Here is a 25,132-nt window from a genome sequence, read left to right on the forward strand (position 1 = left end):
CCCTTAATAGCTGTGCAGTCTTCAGTATGCTCTTTAACTTCTCTTCAACTCATTGGTAGGTTGGAAATGAAACACCTTCAGTTGTCGTGGGTATTCAAAGAAAATACATTGAAAGCACTTTGCGGAACACCAGCACTAAGCAGCTGCTCAAAAATTTAGCCGTCTTTGTTACTGCAAGACATGACATGAGGGAGTTCTGGGGAGCTGGGCTTTGAATGCAAACCTGGACCCCTTCACTTACCAGATCCAGGACTTCACACACAAGTTACACAGCTTGAACTTCTTCAAGTCTCAGGTCCCTTATCCATAAACCTGAGATAGTAACTGCCTGATGGCACTGTTATGAAAATGAAATTATACCATGTGCATAGAGGGAGAAGGAAATGGGAACCCACTCTAGCATTCTTGCCTAGAGAATTCCATGGACAGAGGGGCCAAGCGGACTGCAGTCCATGGGGTCACAAAGAGTTGGTCATGACCTAATGACTAAACAACAACAACATGCACAGGCAGTTCAGCATAGTGGCTGGCACACAGAAGTCCTCAATCGGTAGTGGGCACAATTCGCCAAAGCCAATTTAAGCGGCAGGGGATGTGTGATTAAACAAGGGTCACCATAGGACCTCTGGAATAGTAAGACACTGAGAGGCAAATTTTAATTGGTAATTCCCTTGCAGGCAGAAATATCTGTTTATTATACGCCTGATACTCCATGTATTGAGGACTAGCCCATACAGAAAGATGTGCCGATCCATCTCATAGAAAAAACCCAACAAATAAAAATGACTATAAACACTTTCAAAATATGAACTTCTGCATACATGTTAAATTAAAATGGGAGCTCAGGGGGGAATCGCTAGAAAGATGTTTGAAAATATAAAGCATCTGTCTTCACAGAATGCCAATTAACCTAGTGCCCTCGCTCCTTTAAAACTGTAACTGCCAATTACCAACGTGCCATCCCGTGAAAAGCTTTAGTTTCTTTTTTTCTGTTTAATCATTTTGGGTATTTGTTTTCAGGAATGAAATAGAAAGGTGTAAAATGAGGTGACCGTAATCTTGAAGGTTCCTCTACTTTGATTTCCGTTATGCTCATTCAATATATTAAAACTCAGTCCTACCAAAAAAAAAAAACCATTCATTCTGAATTGACTCATTTAACAATACTGGGTGATTCCCTAAACAAAGGAATTAGTAACGTGAAAGGCTGTGCTGTACGATTCCATTTAAAAGAAAGTTAATGTGAGCTGATTGCTTTCAATGCCTCCATAATTAAAAATATACTACAATCACGACTCTGTGGAGATGGGTTAGATTTGCTGAAACCTATTTAACTAGTATAAACTACTAAAATTCTACATAGGGATCATACGGTTTGAATTCCCTGTAGGAAGACAATTTTCTATTCACTAAGTTTTTTGTTTTTTTAATTTACTTAACTGAGAGGTTCAATACAGCTTCTTTTCTAAAATTTTCACATAGTAAAGCCCCAACTTTGTTCACAGCCATGCTGCTATGTCATACAGTAACATAGCCTTTCCTGAACGAATAATTTCAGCAGTTTCAACATAAGGGATGGATGTGTTCATTACAAAATGCCTATATTTTAAGTATCTAGCTTAATTAGACCCCTGTGCATATTTTATCCAAAACTAAATAAACCCAACCAAAATTATTCAATTGAAAAAGAAAAAAGTTAAGTGATGGAGAGTGAGGAGAGACTTCACTGAAAGGACTGACCATTTCTTACTTGGAGAACCACATTTCTCATAAATATTGTAGACTTAGCCCAGTGCTTGGAGATAGACTTGTTGAGTAAGTGATTCTGGTCCCACCCTGACCCCATTTCCCTTTATGCTAACTACATTTAAGCAGCAAAAATTATTTGAACTGCAATTTTGAGAGTTAAAGCTCCTTTTTTCCTATTTCAATAGGAAATAAGACTATTTTCTAATAGTGATAATAGAAAACAGCACTATTTTCAATAGGAAATAGTGATTTCAATGGGATCACTGACTACAGTCTAACAGGATGAAATACGTTATGTAGGGGAGGAAAAAGAACTTTCATTCTGCCCTCTGCCAACTAAAAAATTGTCCTTTGCTACCAGGTTCCGTAAGAATGAAATCACTAGCTGACCTTCAACATACCTTGAAAGGAGTTCAGGGTGGGAAACAGGAATGAGTTCCCAGGCTGTGCTCTGGGAAAAACTGGCAGAATAGGCCTTCAGATAGATAAGATATTTTCAGGAGATTTCATAAGCCCAGTTTCTTGCATCTTTTCATATCTAGAAAAGCACTAAATCACCAACAGGGACTTGTTACGAGAGCCAGCCTCTGCCCAAAATGTGTACTTGACTACACGTAAAGCCCCTTCATTAAAATCACTGACCGGCCCTTGACCTCTTGGGAACAGTTCTTCAGAGCTACCTGAGAGATCACCGTCCTCATTCTGCTCCAAATAAAACTTAACTCACAACTCCTACATTGTGTTTGGTTTTTTGTTTTATTTCAGTTGACACTTCTAATGTTTTGTGACTGGGGTTTGCGAATTAAACTGACCAAAAAGAAATGAACAAAGGAAAAGGTTTGTTCATGTGCATGGGGAGGCTTCACAAAAAAGAAGTGAAAATGGAAAAAAAGTGCTTAGGATGGGGGCTTGTATACCATTTTAACAAAGGGCAGTAAAGTGAGTAGACAAAGAACCAGGAGCTGGGGCGTCTAGGGGTAGATGGTAACTATGTGGGCAAAACTAATGGAGGATAAGGGTTATTTTAGCAAGGTTTGTTTCTACAGCCTTAAGTCAGTGCCCTCTCCAGAGGTATGAGCCTTCCCCAGTGATTAAGAGTTGTTCTCTTCCCAGTATGGGAGGGGGAGACAACTTTACAAATGGAAATTTATGCATTTTGGTGCTCTAAGGCAAAAGTTATTGGTGGTACAATCATAATACACATAATTTACATACACAGATATATATATGTAAGATATGTGAACAATTCTTTAAAAAGACTGGAATGGAAATACTCCAAATTATTTTGCAAAATGTCATTTCCCAACTTACATTCCAGTCCTGACACCTACCCTATTAATTCAGTACTTAAAAAAAAAAACAGAAAATATAAATCATACCCCTAAAGCACTACTATGCCAGGCACCAAAATTACATAGCATGATGATGCATAATTATGGCACTTTCAAACAGCATTTGAGAATGTGTCACAAGCGATGAAAAATGTAATTTATTTCTACTGACAGATATTAATTGCTCTGTGTTAGAAAATGTTTGAACCATTCCTGATAAGCAAAAATGGTAACATAAATGCCTCAAAAACAACCGCATGAGAAGAGGCATAGTTCTAATCATAGAAACTCCCACAGCATAAGGAAAGGCAATTTCTCAAAGAGGACATCTATTATTAAAATTTGCAAGTCGTTGCCGTGACACAGTAGGAAGGGGCTCAAATGTGAAGTCGCTTCCAGCAGGTCTAAAGTGTTATTAATCTCTGATAGAGCAGGGGACTAATTGGAGTTTAGGATTCTGCCCTGTTTCCTTAGCAAATTGTCTTTGTTAAGGCAAAACTGGATAGTTGCAGAACTTTCAGAACGGACAGGCACGTATGTGTAGAACAGATTGCTCCTTTAAAACTGAACCCTACATGGTCACAAATGAGTCTCACTGATGGTTTAGCAGGGCCATGCTTTTCACTTGTTACAACTAGGGCTACTCTAACTCTTCATGGATTTTCATCTGTTACTTTAGAGATTATGGAATTTGGGTTGCAATGTCAGGTTACATGAGCTTCCACAGCTGAAGTGGCAGACAGAAGTCATGAGAAATTTCATGAAACTCCACTATTTTCAAGACAACTCTAGGCAAGCTACACCAACTTCATTGCCTCCCAAAACCTGTGTCAACACCCACACCATTTATACATTATTAGAGCCTGTCTAATCTCATCCATAGCTATATACAGCAGTGCTTCTAACTTTCTGGTCTTGGCACCATTCTGACACCTCATGTCTAAATTCTGCCCCCACATCCTTACGTCCTTATTACTGGGGGACTGGAAATTGAGTTAATCATGAACGGCCAGTGATTTCATCAATCATAATGCAACCCCAAATGAGCGGGTACAGAGAGCCTCTGGGAAGATGAACCCATCAGGTTGCTGGGGTGGGAGGAGGGGTGGTGCCCTTGGAGAAGGCATGGAGGCTCTGTGCTCCACCTCCTCTCACCTTGCATCTCTCCCACCTGACTGTTCTTGAGTTGCATGCTTTAAAATAAACCAGTAATAGTAAGCAAAGCACTTTCCTGAGTTCGGGCGGGGGTGCAAGGGTATGGTATAGAAACCCCCAACTTTATAGCCAAGTCAGACAGAATGTGAAGATAACTCAGGGTCCTGATACTTGCAACAGTCACCTGAAATGAGAGCTGCTTTGCAGGGCTGATCCCTTAAACCTATGGAGTCTAATGCTAACTCAGGCAGTCAGAGTCAGGACTGAATTGAATTGTAGGACACCCAGTTGGTGTTGGTGAGTTGGAGAAATGGTGTGCAAAAGACCATGTATTTAGTGTCAGAAGGGAAAAAAAAGGAAGAAAAAAAAAAAAGACCTCGCACTGATAATGTTCTGTTTTTTTAATCTGGCTGCGAATTACATGGATCTACTCAATTGCTTCCCTGGTGGCTCAGAGGTTAAAGAGTCTGCCTCTAATGCGGGAGACCTGGGTTCAATCCCTGGGTTGGGAAGATCCCCTGGAGAAGGAAATGGCAACCCACTCCAGGATTCTTGCCTGGAGAATCCCATGGACGGAGGAGCCTGATGGGCTACTGTCCATGGGGTTGCAAAGAGTCGGACATGACTGAGCGACTTCACTCAATTTCAAGATTCATCAAACTGTTGACTTATTTGAGCACTCTTCTGTATATATGTTAGTGAAAGTTGCTCAGTCCTGTCCAACTCTTTGCGACCCCCGTGGACTATATAGTCCATGGAATTCTTCAGACCAAAACACCAGAGTGAGTAGCCTTTCCCTTCTCCAGGGGATCTTCCCAACCCAGGGATCGGAGCCAGTTCTCCTGTATTGCAGGCAGATTCTTGACCAGCTAAGCCACCAGGGAAGCCCAAGAATACTGGAGTGGATAGTCTATCCCTTTTCCAGGAGATCTTCCTGACCCAGATTGAACCGGGGTCTCCTGCATTGCAGGTGGATTCTTTACCAACTGAGTTAACAGGGGAGCCCAAATATGTTATATGTTCCTGTGAAGTTTATTTTTATAAAATGTGCCCAGGGTATAACAGTGTATGTGTCTATGTAGCCACTCGCTCTTCTGACAGATCCTGGGCTGCTCAAGGAAAGAGAAAGATCTCCAAAACTTCAGACATTTCTTCTCCTTGGAGCTTAAGAGAATAGAGTACAAGAGAAAAATAACAGAGAAGAGTGAGTAGCCTGGGTCTGTGTGGGAACAAGAGACTCATCAGGAGGCTGACCGAGCCTCCTGTAAAATTTCATGGCGGGGGTGGGGGCGCTCGACTGAAAGTTATGCTCCACCATTTAAAGTGAGAAAATAGAAAAGTAAATAATCTCCAATCCAAAGTGGCTTTTAAATCCTCTATTAATGGAAAATTCGATATGTAGACAGTACTACACAAAGAATAATTTCACATTATAAATTGAGGAAAATTTATCAGTTCAGCTTGGTTTTAATAGCCTCAGTATTTTAGTGGTATCTTCTTAAAACTGTTATCTTGGCAGCACAGTACACCAATTCAGGGGCCATCGAACCAGGTGGATTTTCTAAATCAAATTATAATGAGATTAATGTTTCAGTTTTCCCCATGTAGAGCCATATATTGCACCTCAGCTTTAATATTGATTCCTTAAGTAAACAGTCTTTTTTTTCTAGCCAATTACCTCCCCTTGAATTTAAACGAAATATCTCCACTTACGTGGATGCATATCTCTTTTGCCTGGACACTCTGGCAGAGACCTTGTGAATCTCTATGTTACTGGGAGATATCTGATTAGCCAATTTGATTTAATCAAGCTAACTCTCATCAAGAAATGTCATCATAAATGATTGCAATGCCTAAATTCAAATAAAAGCATAGCAAAAAAAAAAAGTCATACTTTGGAAAGTATGTTTGGAAAAATTCCATCATGCTCTCATCACACTTCATGGAGAGCTAACTATTAATATATGTTAGCAACTGAGCCAGATGCTGGACCCTGAAGAAGATGAACAATGCACTGATAAAGAGTCCTGGCTCGTGAACTGTTCAGAGACCAGTGGGAAAAGGCCATGTAACATCCACTGTGGCACAGTCACGTACTGCTGTGGGAGCCAGAGAGAGGAAGACTCAACGCTGAGAGTGTCGGGACCAACGTGGCAGAAACCACGAGGCCACAGTGAGTCTTACAGACGATAAAGTTGATGGGAACTGGGAGGGTATTCTAGGCCCATACAGAGGACATGCAGCAGCTCACGCCATCAGCTCTAGATGAGTTCTGTGACGTGCATGCCAGAGGCTGGTGGAAGATGAAGTGGGAAAGGAAGGCCATGAACAAGAGACGCTCCTAAAGGAATTCCATTAGAAACGGGTTTGCAGTTTTAGGACATGGCTGGCAGTTATGAAGGACAGACTGGGAGGGCATTCAGGAGATCTGACCTAGAAGGCTGCAGAAGTCTACAGGATAAACAGGGAGCTTAAATCAGGAGGGACCAGGGGAGCAGAACCAGATTCAAGAGACTCTGTGCAAATTAGCCCTGACTAAGGGATGCTGGGAGGGATTGGGGGCAGGAGGAGAAGGGGACGACAGAGGATGAGATGGCTGGATGGCATCACTGACTCAATGGACGTGAGTCTGAGTGAACTCCGGGAGTTGGTGATGGACAGGGAGGCCTGGCGTGCTGCGATTCATGGGGTCGCAAAGAGTCGGACACGACTGAACGACTGAACTGAACTGAACTGAACTGAAGGGACAAGGAGGGACAAGGGAGACTGAGGGACAAAGAAAAGTCTAGGCTGACTCTAACGTTAACAGGGTTAAAATGATGGGAGGCATGAGGGGAAGGGGATTAGAAAGGAATGGAGCAGGGACTGGTCTTGTCCTGAATTTCCACTGCCAGCTGGCAGGAACTACAGATTCCTCCTCTGACCCTGCCCACGAACAATCATTCCCAGGTTTCGTTCTGGCTTCACAGTATGGTGAGACAAGGAATATGTGAGGAAAACTAAATATACAGAGGCAATTCAAGGCTTGGAGAATTTTTTTTTAGACATGCACATGTAGGGTGCCTGGGAGAAATCAAGGTAGACGTTGCAAGTAGTCAGAAATAGAACCCTTAGTCTAAGAAAAGTGGTTGAACCTGGAGACAAATTCCCATGTCCTATCCATAAGGATGCGTTAAGGGTATTTCGTGGTGAGGTATACATAATAATGGAACTCCTTCAGTCACTTTAAGGAGAAGTCACCATTTTTGTTGTTTTTATGTGCAACGGCCTTCAATGTAAACTGTGATGTTCTCTGTCACCATTATGATTTTTAAGAAGAGTACATAAGCACCTCTGAGTTAATCTGAGAAAGGATATAAAAAATCACATTATAAGATTAAGCCATCCAGGAAAAGCCTGGAGGGGAAAAAAAGACCAGCAAACAAACAAAAAATCACAGCAATTCTCCACTGTCCAATAAACAAATCTGTGAAATCCCTGTCCTTCCCTGCCCATGTTAAATTAAATTACTATTCTAATTTGGAAGATCAATTGACATTTAACTACTCTGGGTTTAAAATGCATTCATGATTTAAAAATGCTGAACTCAGTCTTGGTTTTCCTTCCTCCCACCCCCAATTCTATGCCCAGAATATCTCTCAAATATCAATTCCCAATCGCAGCAGTCATATGTAGCCTCCCTCCTCTGCTCTCAAAGCCTTTTCCATGAACCCTCTTCTGCTATCCATAATATATGACCTTGACCTACAGAAGTTTTTGAGTCTCCAACTCAATTTTAATCTTCATGGGAAGAAAGCCATGTTTTTCCCCATCTTTATGCCTCTCCTCCAAGGAGCAGACTCATCATGCTGACAGTAAAATGCAATGGAGCAAATAGAGTAGAAAAACCTATTGACTGGAACCTACAAACCTAGAAACTGACTGGAGTGAAGAAAATGAATGAGTAGGGATATTTTTGGCTTTTAAAAATGTTTTTAGAAGGAATGATTTTTGCCCCCCGCCCCCCACCCCGTCCCCTGCTGACCTTTCTCTTCTTCTCTTTCCTCCTACTTCTTTCTAAGCCTACCAACCTTCTTTGAGCTTTTCATCATTCTGCAGAGATTTCCTTAGCTTTGAGCTTCAGACCAGGGTGGCAAGTGAGTCTTTAAAGGGAGAGGAAGGGAAGCAGTAAGAAGGCAGTTACCTGGGGCAACATGAATTAATAATGGATCCCCTCTCGAATGTAAGCTGGGGTAACCATCATGGGAAACAATAGAGAGGTTCCTTAAGAAACAAAAATAGAGCTACCATATGATCCAGTAATCCCACTCCTGGGCATATATCCAGACCAAATTATAACTCAAAAAGATACACACAACTCTATGTTCATAGCACCACTATTGACAAAAGCCAAGACATGGGAACAACCTACGTGTCCATCGATAGATGAATGGATAAAGACGATGTGGTGTAGATTTATATATATAAAGGAACGCTACTCAGCCATAAAAGAGAACAAAATAGTCCCATCTGCAGCAGCATGGATGGACCTAGAGATTACCAAACTAAGCAAAGTAAGTCAGAAAGAGAAAGACAGATAACATATGATATCACTTATATGTACAATCTAAAATAGGATACAAAGAAATGTATCTATAAAAGAGGAACAGACTCATAGAAGATGGGTCAGACTTGGGGCTGCCAAGGAGGAGAAGTGCTGGGGAGGGAAGGACTGGCAGCTTAGGATTAGCAGATGCAAATTATTATATATAGGATGGATAAACAACAAGGTCCCACTGTTTAGCAGAAGGAGCTGTATTCAATATTCTGTGACAAACCAAACTGGAAAAGAATATGAAAAAGAAGATATATATGCATATATATATAACTAAATCACTTTGCTGTGCAACAGAAATTGTAAATTAACTATACTTCAATAAAATTTAAAAGTTAAAGAATTTAAAAAACAACAAGGACCCTCCTCACTTCGCCATCTCCAGGCTCCCTAATTCTAGATACTAAAGTTCTTCATTTCTGACGTGGAGACCATTTCAAACTAATTCATATCTCCTTACATAGATACTGCTATTAACCACTAGCCTCTTCAGGCACTTCGTACTTTATCGAAGTGTTTTCACATTCATTTTCATTAACGTTTCATTATGATGAAAATGCTAAATAACCATAATCGTTCTTCTAAATTAGAACCTCAGGGTGAACCTGGGAATAAAGTCTAAAGAGAATTTGATGATTCTCTCAACTAATTTCTAAAAATTAGACAGCAAACCTGCCTGCCTCACGAATGAAAAATTGCCTTATATCTATCTATCTACTACAGAAAATTTTTATTCCTTTTGTCCCTTCCATCTGACGTTTGCTCAAAAAATAAAAATTCCTAAGGGGTGAACTCATCCATCCAAATGCTATCAAGTGTCATGGTAATTAGATCTGGAACTCTTGTTTCAGTTAGCAAACCTTACCAAGCTGAAAGTGTAATGGATCCAAAACATGCGAGGGTGAAAAGCACCAGAGAAAATATGGAGATTGTTTGTTAGTAATAGCGCTTACTGGTTCCTTTTAAGTTTCTGTCCTAGATGGCTAACCCTCTCATCTTTCAGAACAATGACAGCCCACACCACTCATTCCGAAATTAGATAAAGCCACTGAGAACTCTGATGCCAGTGAGGAGCAAAAGATGGTCTTCTTTAATTAAGTAAAAGTCATTGTTCCCTTTCGCTCTTAATACAAGTTGGGCTCATCTTACACGGGAACTGTCTATTCGTTCCATTGGATATTTTTGGTAGCTTTACAGATATGGAGGAATAATCATTCATTTTCAGACTGTGAAATTTCATCTCATACAAAAACAAAATTTTTTTAGAATTCTGAACTATCATTTTCTTTGAATCTCTAAGTACTGTTTAAATCCATTTTCTTGCTATTATTTGTTGGTGTTCAATGACTCTACAGAATGACTCTGCTTCTGTTTTTGATCTGAGATGTTAATGGATTTTTATTTTTCCTGGTGCTGTGCACACAAGGTTTCTGACACTGAACTAGGGACAGTGACTGAAGGAAGACCACCACATTGATGGGACATAAACTTCAGAATTGCACCGTTACTCTGCATTTGGAATTTGTCACCCATAATTTCAATCATCACCACAAGTGTAGGCATAATGGACCAGCCTACACACACACACAAACACACACACACTCTCAACACTGTGTGCTACTCTGAGCACAATAATCTGCTGGCTGGTTATCTGTGTGTGTACGTGTACACGTGTGTGAGCTCAGTTGTGTCCAACTCTTTGCAACCCTGTGGACTGTATAGCCTACCAGGTTCCTCTGTCCATGGCATTTTCCAGGCAAGAATACTGGAGTGGGTTGCCATTTCCTCCTCCAGGGCATCTTCTCCACCCAGAGCTTATCTGTGTCTCGAGTGTAAATGATGCCCTCACAGCTGCTGATCCTCCAATAGACCAAGCCCCTCTCCTGGTTTTATTTCACTGCAGGGCTGGCAACAGAAAGAGGAAGTTGGGGAGGAGGAAATGTAATAAATCCCATGACTACTTCTTCCCCCTCCCTCCACCCTGTCACCTCCCACTATCGGCATCACAGACATTCCTGATATCAGAATCCACCAGGAAGTCCCTTGCTTCCCATTTTTATCCTGAGTCGCCTGTGATGAGGAACCAGGCAAGTGCCTGAGCTGGTTCATCAGCTGAACAAAAGCAGTTCAAGTTTCCATGTTCCCTGATCCGATTCTGAGGATGGACTGCTGTAACACTTCAGGCTCAGAGTGACGCAGCAAACCCCATGCAGGTTGTAAGTATTAGAAAAATTCAAGAGCATGACTACCCAAGGGCGGTCACCCAGTAAAGTCACAATACTCAGACATCCTTCCCCAGCCGTGCACCTGCCCCCCATCATTCATGAGTCTAAACATCACACGATCCTTGGAAATTCATTGAACTATTCTGGGAACAAGCCAGGAACTACATCAAGGGTACTAGCCCGTGTGTTTCTACAAGCATGCCCACACATGGAAACAGAAAGGGAATCGCATCCTTCAAAAGAAAACTAATCGTGGGGATTCCCTGACAGTCCAGTGGTTAGAACTTTGTCCTTCCGCTACAGGGGGCACAGGTTTGCTCTCTGGTAGAAGGCAATGGCACCCCACTCCAGCACTATTGCCTGGAAAATCCAGGAGCCTGGTGGGCTGCAGTCCATGGGGTTGCTAAGAGTTGGACACGACTGAGCGACTTCACTTTTCACTTTCACGCATTGGAGAAGGAAATGGCAACCCACTCCAGTGTTCTTGCCTAGAGAGTCCCAGGGACGGAGGAGCCTGGTGGGCTGCCATCTATGGGGTCGCACAGGGTCGGACACGACTGAAGCGACTTAGCAGCAGCAGCAGGGAAATGAAGACCTCGCCTGCTGCACTGTGTGGCAAAAGAAAAAGAAGGAACAGGTCTTGGTTTTGCTTACATTCTAATTGTTGTTACTTTAGTCATCTCCCACTCTTTTGAGACCCCACGGACTATAGACCACCAGGCTCCTCTGTGCATGGGATTTCCCAGGCAAGAATACTGGAGTAGGCTGCCATTTCCTTCTCCAGGGATCTTCCCAAACCCACATCTCCTACACTGGCAGGCAGATTCTCTACCACTGAGTCACCGGGGAAGCTTACATTTTAACACTCTGCTTTAAAAAATATATAGCTATCAATACCACATAAACCACAGCAGTACAGACTAAGCTATTTTCTCTGTAGCTTTCCCAGTATTTCAAAGGAGCCTTAAACCCACTATACTTCCTGTGTTCCAAGAGTTCTAAAAACACTAAATTTTTTAATGTAAAAATTATTTAAAATATCAATGAATGCAATCAATCCCAAAACACTTTAAAGCAATCATTATTAAAATTTTTCTCAGAGAGGAGACCATAACTAGTTAACAGCCTCTGAAACCCATCTTCAGGCACCACTCAGGTGGAAAGGGTAAGGAAAACATACGCTGGTCAGTTAAGCCGGTATTTAAATGCAGCACTAAAAATGCATTTCACGCCCAACTTCATCAATCACCAACCAATCTTACTTTGCATCTTGGCTACCAAAAGAAAATGAGATTTGTTTCCCTGAAGAAATATGTCAAAGCTCTGCCTGAATTATTAAGCTTTACTGTTATAGAGAGAAACTGAGTCGGGGAAAAAAATGAAGAAAATAGAAAAAGAAATAAAATTAGACCCAGGTTGCCATCTACAGACTGTTATCAGCACTGCTCATTCCTGAAGCACTAGATATCAGAATATCAATAAATATCAGCAGAAACATAAAAGGCCAAAATGTATAACTATAATCGCAATGATTGCAAAAATCAAGATAGCCTATGAAGTCTCTCTTTTTTTCTAATTAATATGAGAACACTAAAGAACACTGATAAAAAATCTTCACAATTTAACATATGCTCTGAAGGAAGCATAGTTATGCATCTTAACTCTAAAATTTTAACACTTAGAAACAAAATTGGATAGATTACATCATTTCAAATTTAAAATATTTTAAACATCAAAAACTGTTTAATCTCTAAAATAGAATTGTTGCGTTTTTTGATGTGATATTTGTATATATTGAGAATCGATCATCACAATAAGTCTAGTCAAAATCTGTCCCCATTCATGGTTACAAAATTTTTATTCTTGTAATAACTTTTAAGATCTACCCTCTTAGCAACTTTCAAATATGCAATGCAGTATTAATTTCCTGCATTTTTGGCTCATTATCTTGACTCTCTATATACCTTCCCTTTCATTTTGTTTCAAGTTTTTATTGCTTTTCCCTTTCTAAAGAATAAGAGCCCTCTGGAGGCACAAATGTCCAAAATCACACACTTGGTTCTAATTACTAAAACAGATGCTATTAAAGCAAAAAGCAACTGCAATAATAACTGAATTTGGAGATTGAAAGAGGAAAAAGAGAGAGAGAGAGAGAGAAATAAAGACCATTACTTTTGCTAATATAACCTAGAAAATCTCCTAAAGCCAAAGACATCTGGAGGGAGATCTGATAAGGAGAAATAGCTCAATTTTCAAAAGTAGGGATTTAAGCTAATATCCTTAAACTTACCAAATGATGATTTAATCTCATAAACGGTACAAAAGCTTTTTTTAATTTTCCCTGGGAAAATTGTTTTGGAAGCCAAGATTCATTTTCCAGGTCATATGTTCTTTCTATCAAGATGAAAAGATACAAGATGCGTCATCTAAACTCTTGTATATGCTTCTAAATCCACGGTATAGGCCTCTTGTGCACATGTACGTGCTAAGTTGCTTCAGTTGGGTCCGACTCTGTGACCCCATGGACTGTAGCCCGCCAGGTTCCTCTATCCATGGGATTCTCCAGGCAAGAATACTGGAGTGGATTGCCATTTCCTTCTCCAGGGGATCTCCCTGACCCAGGGATCAAACCTGCGTCTCTTACGTCTCCTGCACTGGCAGGCAGGTTCTCCACCACTAGCACTACCTGGGAAGCCCAAAAGCCTCTTACTGGGAACAAAAATTCCCCAAACCTTCATTTAAAAGACACCAGCCATTGTCCTATGTAACATCGAGATACAGTAGGTGAAAACCTACTATCTACACATTATAAAACCACATTGCAAAATGTACACTTAACGTGAGCAATTAAAACCAGTGCAGATTCTCTGAAGACTGGAGAAGAACAGCGGAGGTCTTCTACCTTTTCTTAGCACTTTAAAAATGTGACTTGTTTTCATGTTCAACATGTTTTGGTTAGTTTCACTCCCACAGATAAAACTATTGTTGAAAACTATTTGTGGGGCCTTCCCCGGCAGTCTAGTGGTTAAGACTTTGCTTTCCAAAGCAGCAGGTACGGGTTTGATCCCTGGTCAGAGAGCTAAGAGCCTACGAGCCTCGCAGCCAAAACACTAAAAAAAAACTCAAAACAGAAGCAATATTATAACAAATTCAATAAACACTTTAAAACTGGCCCACATCAACAACAAATCTTTTAAAGAGATCCTTGAAAACATCAGGGAAAAAAATCTTTAAAAAAAGAGAAAACTATGAATTTCTACAAAGGCAAAAACACTGATAATTTGACTTTTTAATAATGGTTACTTTCCTGTAAAACATGGAAATGCTGATTCAGCTTCTTGTGTTTCCATATTTCCATGAGTGAAATAACCTGAAGAGATGATGGTCCCCTCTCTCTTGAGGGAAAACTGCTAAATCTAAAGATTTTCAAAAAATAAAATGAGAGTAGGACCTAGGATTTTCATAAGCTACTAAGAGCCACACAGAAAATAAGCAAGTAACATTTCATGGAAGCCTTTAATCGAAAATGATTCATGAAAAGTTTAACATGAGTCTTGTTTCTTAGTGGGTTTTAAAATATTACAGAGACATCTATTTTGTAACTTCCATCATTCATTCACCAGTATCTATTAAGTGTCTCATCTCTCAGACCTAGTTATTGGGGATTGAAAAAAATAAACTAGTAAGACATATCCCATGGCCTTGATGGTTTTGCAGTCTCATATATACTGATTAAAATAAACCCTCTATTATTTTTAATGTTCACATGTAAGGCATGCTTTTTCAGGCTAGCTTTTTCCTTTGATGCCTGCCATACAACAATGGTAAAGAATCTGCCTGGAATGAAGGAGACTTGGGTTCAATCCCTGGGTCAGGAAGATTTCCTGGAGAAGGGAATGGCAACCCCACTCCAGTATTATTGCCTGGAGAATTCCATGGACAGAGGAGCCTGGCAGGCTACAGTCCATGGGGTCTCAAAGAGTCAGACACGACTGAGCAACTAACACTTTCACTTTTTCCATACAACAAGCATTCATGAAACATCCATTGACTACATTTTATCCTGGCTTCCACATTTCATGGTCACTGGAAAGGACTGAACAAACTTAAAGATAAAATTAAAACTATAAAGATAAATCTTAATATGAACCCACATGTTGCAGAAAGCTAATGGGGCCAAAGAAAGTTAAATAACTTGCCCAAAGTCAAGAGCAGAACTGGGACAAGAATCTAGGACTCTGGGCTTCCAGCTAATTATCATTTAAATCTTTGAAACCTTAAGCCCCCTCCACTTTCTTCTTGTGGAATCGACTCCTTCATTTCACCTGCTCTTTTAACTTCATCTTGCACTTCTTCTGACCCTGTAACCATCTGAGCAGCATCTTCTAAGCCCTCACACAAATTTGTGCTGTCTCCTTAGCTGTGAACCCCATGTGAGCTGTGATTCTAATGTGACGCTTTGTATGGACTTTGAAATGAGCTGGAGCTCTCAGGAGGAAGACAGAGCTCTGGCCATGAATCTGAACCTTGATCCCATTCACCCTTTTTCAGAGCAGCCCAGCATGTCTTCCTGCGGAGGTGAGTGGATCCCAGGGGGAGGGAGAAGCAGTCACTCCTCCAGCCGTGTCCCAGCCAGCCCAGCTGCCCACAGCATCACTCCACACACATGTCTTCACCCAACTGAGACCACGCTTGGAGTGAAACCAAAAAGAGCCTATCTTTATAAAAAGCTAACGTGAAAAGGTCACAATTCTGACAGCATGCCTCTTTAGTCAACCCCATGGATTATACAGACCATGGAATACTCCAGGCCAGAATACTAGAGTGGGTAGCCATACCCTTCTCCAGGGGATCTTCCCAACCCAGGAATCGAACCCAGGTCTCACACATTGCAGGTGGATTCTTTACCAGCTGAGCCACCAGGGAAGCCCTAGTTTATCACACTTTTATCCTATAATCTTGTATTAATGCAAAATGCTTTAAATTATTTCATACTGTCTCTCACCTGGTAATGCAAGGTATGTAACTATTAATAATTCAGTATATACCGTTATTGGTAAAGTTGTGTTGGGTGTTCTCTTGGATATCAGTGAAACATCTTTTTGAAAAAGTGATCTGTGACTGAAAGCAGTTAGTAATAAATGTGAACAAGAGTCGTAGACACACAAATAAGAGAGATCACAAGTAGGTGGTAAAAATGGTAATCAAGCACTTTTAGCTGGAACACAGGATGGCAAAATTTACCTTTCTCAATAAGAACACTCAAGAAATATTTTCTCTTGAAGCATATCCTCATAGCACAATTGCTAATTACAACTAGAAATTAAGCATGAAAAACACCAGCAATCTCTCATACACAGAAAGACAGAAAGTCTTCTTTGAAAACTCTCATAAGTGACAAATACTATGTGAGTCCAGGAAAACAAACAGATCTACTTACAAATTAAAACTGTATCACAACCTTAAAATAATGATCATCAGTAATAACAATATAATAATAATAACGAACTTACCACTGTTTGGGATTGTTTGTGGTGAACTCTTTAACTTGGCATTTTGTTTCCCTTTCGTGGGTTTTTCTGAATTCCCATCTTTTTTCCCTTTCCTCTTTGGGGGCTGAGGAGATGAGTTGTCACTGGATCCAACTGTCGACTTAGACTGGCGATCATTTCCCTACGTGGCAAAAGATTAACTCTTAACTATTGGCTGATGAACGCCTTGAGTGATAAGTACAAGTCACTAACGTGATAAAAGGGGCAGGGGCCAGCGGTGGGTGTTCTGTGCCGATTCTGCTTCTGTCCATTACCTACATTAAATTCTTCCCAGTGGCAGAGGAAGGGTCTACCAGGGGAAGGAGAATAAAAACAATAGCCCTTGAGGGACTTCCCGGCAGTCCAGGGGCTACAACTTCTCCTTCCAATGCAGGGCGTACAGATGCAATCCTGATCAGGGAGCTAATCTCTCACATGCTTTGCAGTCCAAAAAAAAAACATAAAACAGAAGCAATATTGCAATAAATGTGAAAGACTTTTAAAAAATGGTCCACATCAAAAAATATTTTTAAACAAGTAATAGCACTTGACAACTGCTGAGTCTTGATATGTACCAGGTGTTGCTATGAAACTGTCTCACTCAGTCCTTATACCCTGAGAAACAGGTACTGTTATCGCCCCATCGTATAGACAAGCAAATGAGGCTTAGAGGTTAAGCCTGGCCAAGGTCATAGCCAGCAAAGACCAGAGCCAGTCCGCTGTCTCACCCATCCTCTTCCTCCTGCACCTTTCAGAAGAATCAGCAGATAACTACTGGATGAGGAATGATGACAAAACCCAGTTTGATCAGCTAATCGAGAAATACCTTCTTAACGGGTTGTCACAGTGAGCACACAGGTGTCATCATACAAGCAGATGCGCACTGTGCTTAAAGAAAACCTGCAATACTGACTCATCTGTTGGTGACTTCCTCCATCTCTATGAATCACAAATCCAGTGCAACATAGACACAAGCAGCTCAAGACGACATACCCCCTGCCACCATTCCTGTAAGACAACCCCACTGACCACGCCTATGGTGGTTGCCTCTGATTCCCACGTGCATCTCGAAATGAAGACCTTGCCTGTGAAAAGGGGGATTCCTGGCATGAAGGTGAGGTTGAGCTCAGCGGCTGCTGTGGTGGGCATACGTACAGCTCCTGGGGAGCCGCATAAGAGCCACTACAGTGGTGGCCCCTGTACCCAAGGAACAGCTGTGCTGATTCTCAGTGCAAGAAACTCCCTCCTAACAAGACAGCCTTGGCCTTAGGACTCTCAGGTGCTGCACCTACCTGAGTATGTGATGTGTGAGGCTGCAGGTAGCAGAAATAATGCGAGTTTTAGAGACCCTGACTCAGAGTCACTGCACTGCCACCAAGCACCAATGGGACCGTGAGGTAACTAGTTCCTACCTTCTGGGAACCTATTTCCGTATCAGTTCAGTTGAGTTCAGTTCAGTCGCTCAGTCGTGTCTGACTCTTTGCGACCCCACGGACCCCTTGTCAATTGAATGGGGTTAATGTGCCTGCTGTTAGGTCTCTTACATGAAATGAAATGGTAACATTTATAAAGTAACTGGTATAGTGCCTGGCGGGCCTCCCTTGTGGCTTGGTGGTAAAGAATCTGCCTGCAATGCAGGAAACGTGAGTTTGATGCTTGGGTAGGGAAGATCCCCTGGAGAAGGAAATGGCAGCCCATTCCAGAATTTTTGTTTGGGAAATCCGAGGACAGAGAAGCCTGGCAGACTACAGTCCATGGGTTTGCAAAGGAGTTGAACACGACTTACCGACTAAACAAAAAAAAAAAAAAAAACCAGTGTCTGGCATGCAGTTTTAATCAAGGACTATCAGAGGGCTTCCTCCAAGAGCAGAGAGTTAATATCTTTTTCTTAAAAATCATATCAAATTTACACCATATTGGGTGCAGTTTTATGCAACATCTGTACTATGCTAGAATCCGAAAATAAATGTAGTAATGTTAAATAAACAAATCTGCCTAGAAACCTATTATAACTGCTCATTTTAAACATTTAGATATTCAGTCATCCAGAAGTGTTTAAATAGCTTTAGCTATCACCCAATTAAGAATAGAAAATTTCACAGCTTTACAAATGAAGTTATTTATGCTATTTTGTCATAGCCTACAAGAAAATGAATTATGCATAGATTTATTAACAGTATGAAAACTTGTCCAAATCTATAACACTTTTTGGCATAATTTAATTTCCTATTCCAACTGCAATTTAAACATACAGTTTCCACTTAATTATTGCATTAACTGCAACCAGAGTTGACATCTTTTTTCTTTCCTTTTCTTCAATGATTATTTCTTGCAAAGCCATAAACTGCCAGGCAGCAGAAATGGCTAATGTGATTACAGTAGAGATTCCAAAACCATCATATGAGAAGGAACCATCAGCCTGGTCTCACATTCTAGTCTATTTTCAAATTAGTCCATTCATCTCAAGATTCTAAAACTTTAAAAGCCTTGAATGAGAGGAGTAACCCTTCTAGCAAGCCTACTAGAATGTTCAGAGATGCTGTTCAATTTATCAGGACTAAAATGAAACAAAGAAAGCAAAACTCTGGATCTCATCATGACAGGGTTTTTTTTGGTTGTTGTTTTTTTTTCCAAAAGGGGTAAAACAAGGGAGAAGCAGACACTGCATCCTGGGGAGACTGAGAATTCACATGATTTTAAGCATCAACTCTCTTGCTGAATGTACAAGAAGTTCTGATTTACTGCGTTTCTGATGAAAGTGAAAGTGAAGTAACTCAGTCGTGTCCGACTCTTTGCGACCCCATGGACTGTCGCCTACCAGGCTTCTCAGTCTATGGGATTTTCCAAGCAAGAGTACTGGATTGGGTTGCCAGGGACACTCAAAAGACCGATTTTGGAGCATCAAGAAAGACTAGTTGATTCCAATAACTATATGAGGCATAGCTTTGGTAATGCACACACATGCATTCAAATACTGATTAATGACTAATTGCCGGGCACTTGACAAGAACTAAACTGAACTTAGCTTCCCTGGTAGCTCAGGCAGTAAAGAATCTGCCTGCAATGCATGAGGCCCAGGTTCGATCCCTGGGTGGGGAAGATCCCCTGGAGGAGGGAATGGCAACCCCCTCCAGGATTCTCGTCTGGAAAATTCTATGGACGGGAGCCTGGAGGGTTTACAGCCCGTGAGGTTGCAAAGAGTCAGATACGACTGAGTGACTAACACCACACAAATTAAACTTAGAAAAAAATAATTGCTTTGTAATTAGAAAATGGGAAAGAATTCAGATGTTTTCTATTTTAAAAAGAAAACACATTGTATAGCACCAGGAACTCTACTCAATATTCTGTCATAATCTAAGTGGGAAAAGAATCTGAAAAAAATGGACATATGTATATAACTGAATCACTTTGCTATACCTGAATCTAACACAACACTGTAAATCAACTATACTCTGATATACAATAAAAAAGAAAACAAGATGCATCTAATAAATAAAAACATGTACAATAAATACAAATATAAATAAATTATATAGTATAAATTATATACTTATCTATTTACATAGTTCATTATATAAATTATAGATAATACATAAACAAATTATATAGAGAGAGGGAAGGGCAGAGGAATAGACGAGGGATCTTCCTTTCTTTTTTGAGACTTCTACATATGACTCATAAATGGGGTAGTCATTGCTATTTATGGGGCATAGGGAATAAGATTGTCATCTCATACTGCTATGTTAGTTGATAAGATAACATTACTGAGTAGCTTGTGTGCTAAATACTCATAAACACAAATATTTACCAAATGCATAGATAGGCATTTTTCAGATGAAGGAATTAACTTTCTCAACATTACCCAGGTTTGATTTTTCTACTACTATTTTTCACATAAAGGAATTAACTTTCTCAAAATTACCCAGTTTTGACTTTTCTGCTACACTGACACTTGCTAGTTCCCAAGGGACTAGAAACAGCTATCATATGGTTTGATTCCCTTAAAAAGTCACCTGGAAGTAATAGATTGCGATTTTATCCCTAAGTGGAAGAAATCAAACAGCAGCGTCATTTTACAGGGCATCCCATGCAAACACTAGACCCTATGTGATCACTCAAGCACTGTCCTGTTTTTTCCGTCACACACATATCAAAATACCTGATAGAAACAGCAAACCTCTGGCTCAGACCAACAGAAAACTAAAAAGAGCCCTTTGATCACCCCCTTGCTCTACTCAAATTGGGATTGTTTTGGATAATTCCCTAGGCTCTTCCCAACAAGATCCAGTCAACTCAGGTTTCTGTCATTACCATGGTAAACTCACTTTAAGCCTTCATGAACATGTGCCAAAGACACAAAAGCCATAATGCATCACAAAATCCCTCGTAAAGTGATTTTGTGAGGGATTTGCTGCACACAGCAGCACTCACAGTGTGTGTATTTCAGCGGAGCATCCAGGAGACCTTGTGAGCAGGGGACCACACTCAGACTCAGGCTGGTGTTTCGCTGCGTATTTGCTGATGGGAAGTGTGAGAAACCTTTTTATCCAAACTGGACACAGGTTCCCAAAAGGCAAAATGGAGTTCTGGAAACTTCAGAATCGACCTTTCACTGTGACTTTGTGATACACGGATAATCATGTTTTCTCACCAAAACCTGAGCAATTGCCATATTTGAATCTGTAAATTGTTGATGACAAGATGCATTAGCCACTTGGGAATTAAGGACAACTGAGAACAACGTACAGAGAAGGCAATGGCACCCCACCCCAGTACTCTTGCCTGGAAAATCCCATGGACGGAGGAGCCTGGAAGGCTGCAGTCCACGGGGTCGCTGAGGGTCAGGCACGACTGAGCGACTTCACTTTCACTTTCCACTTTCCTGCATTAGAGAAGGAAATGGCAACCCACTCCAGTGTTCTTGCCTGGAGAATCCCAGGGACGGGGGAGCCTGGTGGGCTGCCGTCTATGGGGTCACACAGAGTCGGACACGACTGAAGCGACGCAGCAGCTGCAGAAGCAGCAGCGGCAGAGGACAATGTAAGGTAGCCTTTGGCTCCAACTTTCAAGCATGTCCCTGATTTTATGTCTCTTCCACTAGAGGGCGCTTGGACTCTGTGTGCCGAAACCTCACAGCTAGAGACACCCTCCCTCTGGAATTTTTCAAACTTAATAGAACTTCAGAGGATTCACTTATCGCTTCCTTTTGTTTCCCAGGCTAGAATCTCAAAGTACTTGTTTCTGTGACCCCCCCAGTCTGTATGAGGGGTGACTTCTGGTCTTTTCCTGCTTTGCACAGGGCATTGCCTGGCTGTTTTGAAAGGGTTGCTGGACCCCCCCACCGAACCTCCTCACCTTTACCCCAAACCCTATTACCTACACTTCCTGCCACAAGGGTGGGGCCTTGCTGACCCATCACTTCTGCACAGCAGGTCCTCTATGGAGAGTGTAGCAGCTTTCTCTCTCTTTTTTTTAAGCTCTATCAGGCCCCCACCCACACTTCCCTTCCTTATGCAATACAGCCATTCCTAGAAAGCTTGTGGAGAAAAGAATTCCTAAAAGTCCAACTCTGGGTCCCCTTTGATTTGCATCACGAGTTCAGGGATGCCTTCCCTTGAACTGAACAGTAAGTAGCTCCTTAAGTTGTAAGCCAGCTCACCCATCGTCCCCTTCAGTTACACTCACCCCAACTCCGCGCCAAGCAGTTAAGGATCTTGAAAATATGTACATTCTCCAGGGAACCAATTAGTTAAACGAAAGGAGCAAACTGACCCTTCCCTTAAAAAGTTCGTGAGTTTGTGACTTTGGAATGCCCGATGTAGAATATTCTCTCCGTGTGGTTCACAGCCAGTCACTCACAAATCCACTAGATAGGTTTCGTGGAACCTCACTGTGTGCCCAGGGGATTATGCCCCTCTGCTGAATATAATCTCCTACAAGAGGCCCACCCTGGCCACCCAGGGGGTACTGCACCCTCTCTTTCTCCCCCCATATCCTGATACATGTTTCTTCAAGTTTATCCCTGGTTAATATCAACTGTGTATCAGTTTGTCTTTTTCCTCCTCCAGAATGGAGGCTTCAGACATTTATGGTTTTCTCTGGAATCTCTGCCTCCCCTTCCCCACAAGCACTAAAACAGTTCAGTTCAGTTCAGTCACTCAGTCATATCCGACTTTGCAACCCTATGGACCGCAGTACGCCAGGCCTCCCTGTCCATCACCCAACTCCCAGATTTTACTCAAACTCATGTCCACAGAGTCGGTGATGCCATCCAACCATCTCATCTTCTGTTGTCCCCCTTCTCCTAGTGCTCGGGACATAGTATGGACTCAATAAATGGCCCCTGGATGAATGCAGCCATCAATGACAACATACAATATTCCCTGCTGCCTTCTGTCCCAGTCGCCCGCATCACTCAGGACTCCAGCCGTCCCACTGCCTCCTGCTTCTATTCTTGCCCCACCCACTTCTCTGCAGACACCACAGCCAGAATGATCTTTCAAAAATAGAAATCAAATGCTATCTCTCCCTTCCTCTGCCTCTCAAATGGTAGGGAATCAAATCCAAACTCCACCCACGGCCTGCACCCTTGGGCCCTGCCTGCCTCTCCAATCTCATCACAGACCACCCCAGCCTTCTTTCTGTCCCCTTTCTTTATGCCAAGCTCTTTCCTGAGGGCCTGCTATGGAGGCTCTTTCTCCCCTGCCCCCACCTTGTATGGCTGGCTGCTTTACCTCATTAAAGTCTCAGTCTCAGAGCATTTTATATCAGCAAATGCCCTGCCACATTTTATTGTCCTCATGGCACTGATCACCACCTGAAATTATATATTTGTTTAGACACTGATAGTCTGTCTACCCCCGTTCTTCCACCCCTCCCCGCCCCACACACATACAGGCACTAGAACAAAAGTTCCGTGCGGTCTGAAAGCTTGTCACCACTCTCTGCCAGCTGCTTGAAGGAATTCCTGGCACTCAGTAGGTGCTTGTTAAACATGTGTTGGATGGATGGCTGGATGACCGGATAAATGGACAGAATGCTTGATGAATCTACAGAATGCTTCGTGAGAAAGCATTGTGAGAAAAGAGACAGACTCTGCTATCACTGTGTTACTCTAAATCAGAGCATGGCAATATAACATTGGGTCTTTGCTTGTGTACGAGATAGAAACTCATCTCAAAACATAACTTTGAGTCCTTAAAGGTCCCTTCCTTAAAGAGACCTTTTCCTGACACACATATCTAAATTCTCCTTTTTAAAAACAATAAGAAAAAAATAAAATAAAATAAAATAAATTCTCCTTTTATTTTCCTGCATATCGTTCTATCCTTTTCTCTCATTTTAATCACACTTTGCAATTATACACTGCTTTGTGGTATCATTTGTATAACTTTGTCTCCTTGAGTAGGACAGAGCTAAGAGAGAGTGTTGCGTCTTTTTGCTCAATACTGTCTCCCTGGGGCTTAGTTCTAGGCCAGACACACGGAAGACATAGCCGGTCATCATTAGATGACCCAGTATTCACAGCACAGATTCGAAAGAACTTCCAAACAAGTGATCAAGAAGAGGTACACATGTGCCTCCTGTGTATGGATTTGAAAATTGGAAACGCATTTTTAATTTTAAAAAATCATTCTAAATTTCAGAAGAATAATAGGCACCTAATCTCAAAGTTCAGTCACTGTGAATGTAAAGACCTGAGTCCTAATCTTGGTTCTGACATGAACTTCCCTGTGATCTGAGTCAGTTATTCAACTACACTTGGTCTCTGTTTAACCATCACCTTTCCAGCTATACTGTGAGGGTTAATGAGCTCCTCTGTGCATGGTACATGGAAGAGATTCCACTCCAAAGTCCTGAAGAAAAGAAGGGTAGTCTCCCGAATCTAAATTCCTGGACTTTATTTAGCTTTACGGCTTCCCAGGTGGCGCTAGTGCTAAAGAACTCGCCTGCCAATGCGGAAGACTAGGAGACACGGGTTCGCTCCCTGTGACGGGAAGGTCTCCTGGAGGAAGGCGCGGCAACCCACTCCAGTATTCTTGCCTGGAGAATCCATGGACACAGGAGCCTGGCGGGCTACCGTCCATAGGGTCGCAGAGAGTCAGACACAACTGATTAGTATGCAAGCACACATTTAGCTTTATGATGGTTACAATATATTTTTCAGTTACTGGAACACTCTCTCTCCCCTTGCTCTCCATATCCATGAAGTTATGGGTACTCTGTGGCTCTCACTGTGAGCTGTGCCCCCAACCCTCTCTATTGCCACCTCCCCATCCTCCCACTCAACAGTGTGATGAAGCCAGCTCCTCGACAGGCTGTGATGAGTGTGAGGAAAGAACGTCACCATGACACGCCTCTGCTCTTCAACTATGACCGTCACGTGGATGAACTTGCAAATTCTCATCTGATGTCCTCAGTCTCTGCCATTTACAACTACTTGCTGAACAGTCTGCAGCTAGACTCCATGATGACACTGACAACTCAATGCATTAGAAATTAAGCAGGTGATTCTTTCCTCAGCTGCCCTCTAATTAGCTATAG

At 41.7% G+C, this 25,132-nt stretch overlaps 1 protein-coding gene across 1 annotated transcript in view; it reads right to left on the bottom strand.

Moving 5' to 3' along the window:
* The window catches only part of DCDC2 (doublecortin domain containing 2), a 142,935-nt gene that overhangs the window by 63,043 nt on the left and 54,760 nt on the right, over positions 1 to 25,132 (bottom strand). Inside the window, exon 7 of the mRNA XM_052649238.1 lies at positions 16,568 to 16,727. Within this exon, the coding sequence (XP_052505198.1) occupies positions 16,568 to 16,727 (160 nt within the window). The remainder of the gene's footprint in view (positions 1 to 16,567; positions 16,728 to 25,132) is intronic.

Source organism: Budorcas taxicolor, chromosome 11, assembly GCF_023091745.1.
Source record: "Budorcas taxicolor isolate Tak-1 chromosome 11, Takin1.1, whole genome shotgun sequence".
In the NCBI taxonomy this organism is placed as follows: domain Eukaryota; kingdom Metazoa; phylum Chordata; class Mammalia; order Artiodactyla; family Bovidae; genus Budorcas; species Budorcas taxicolor.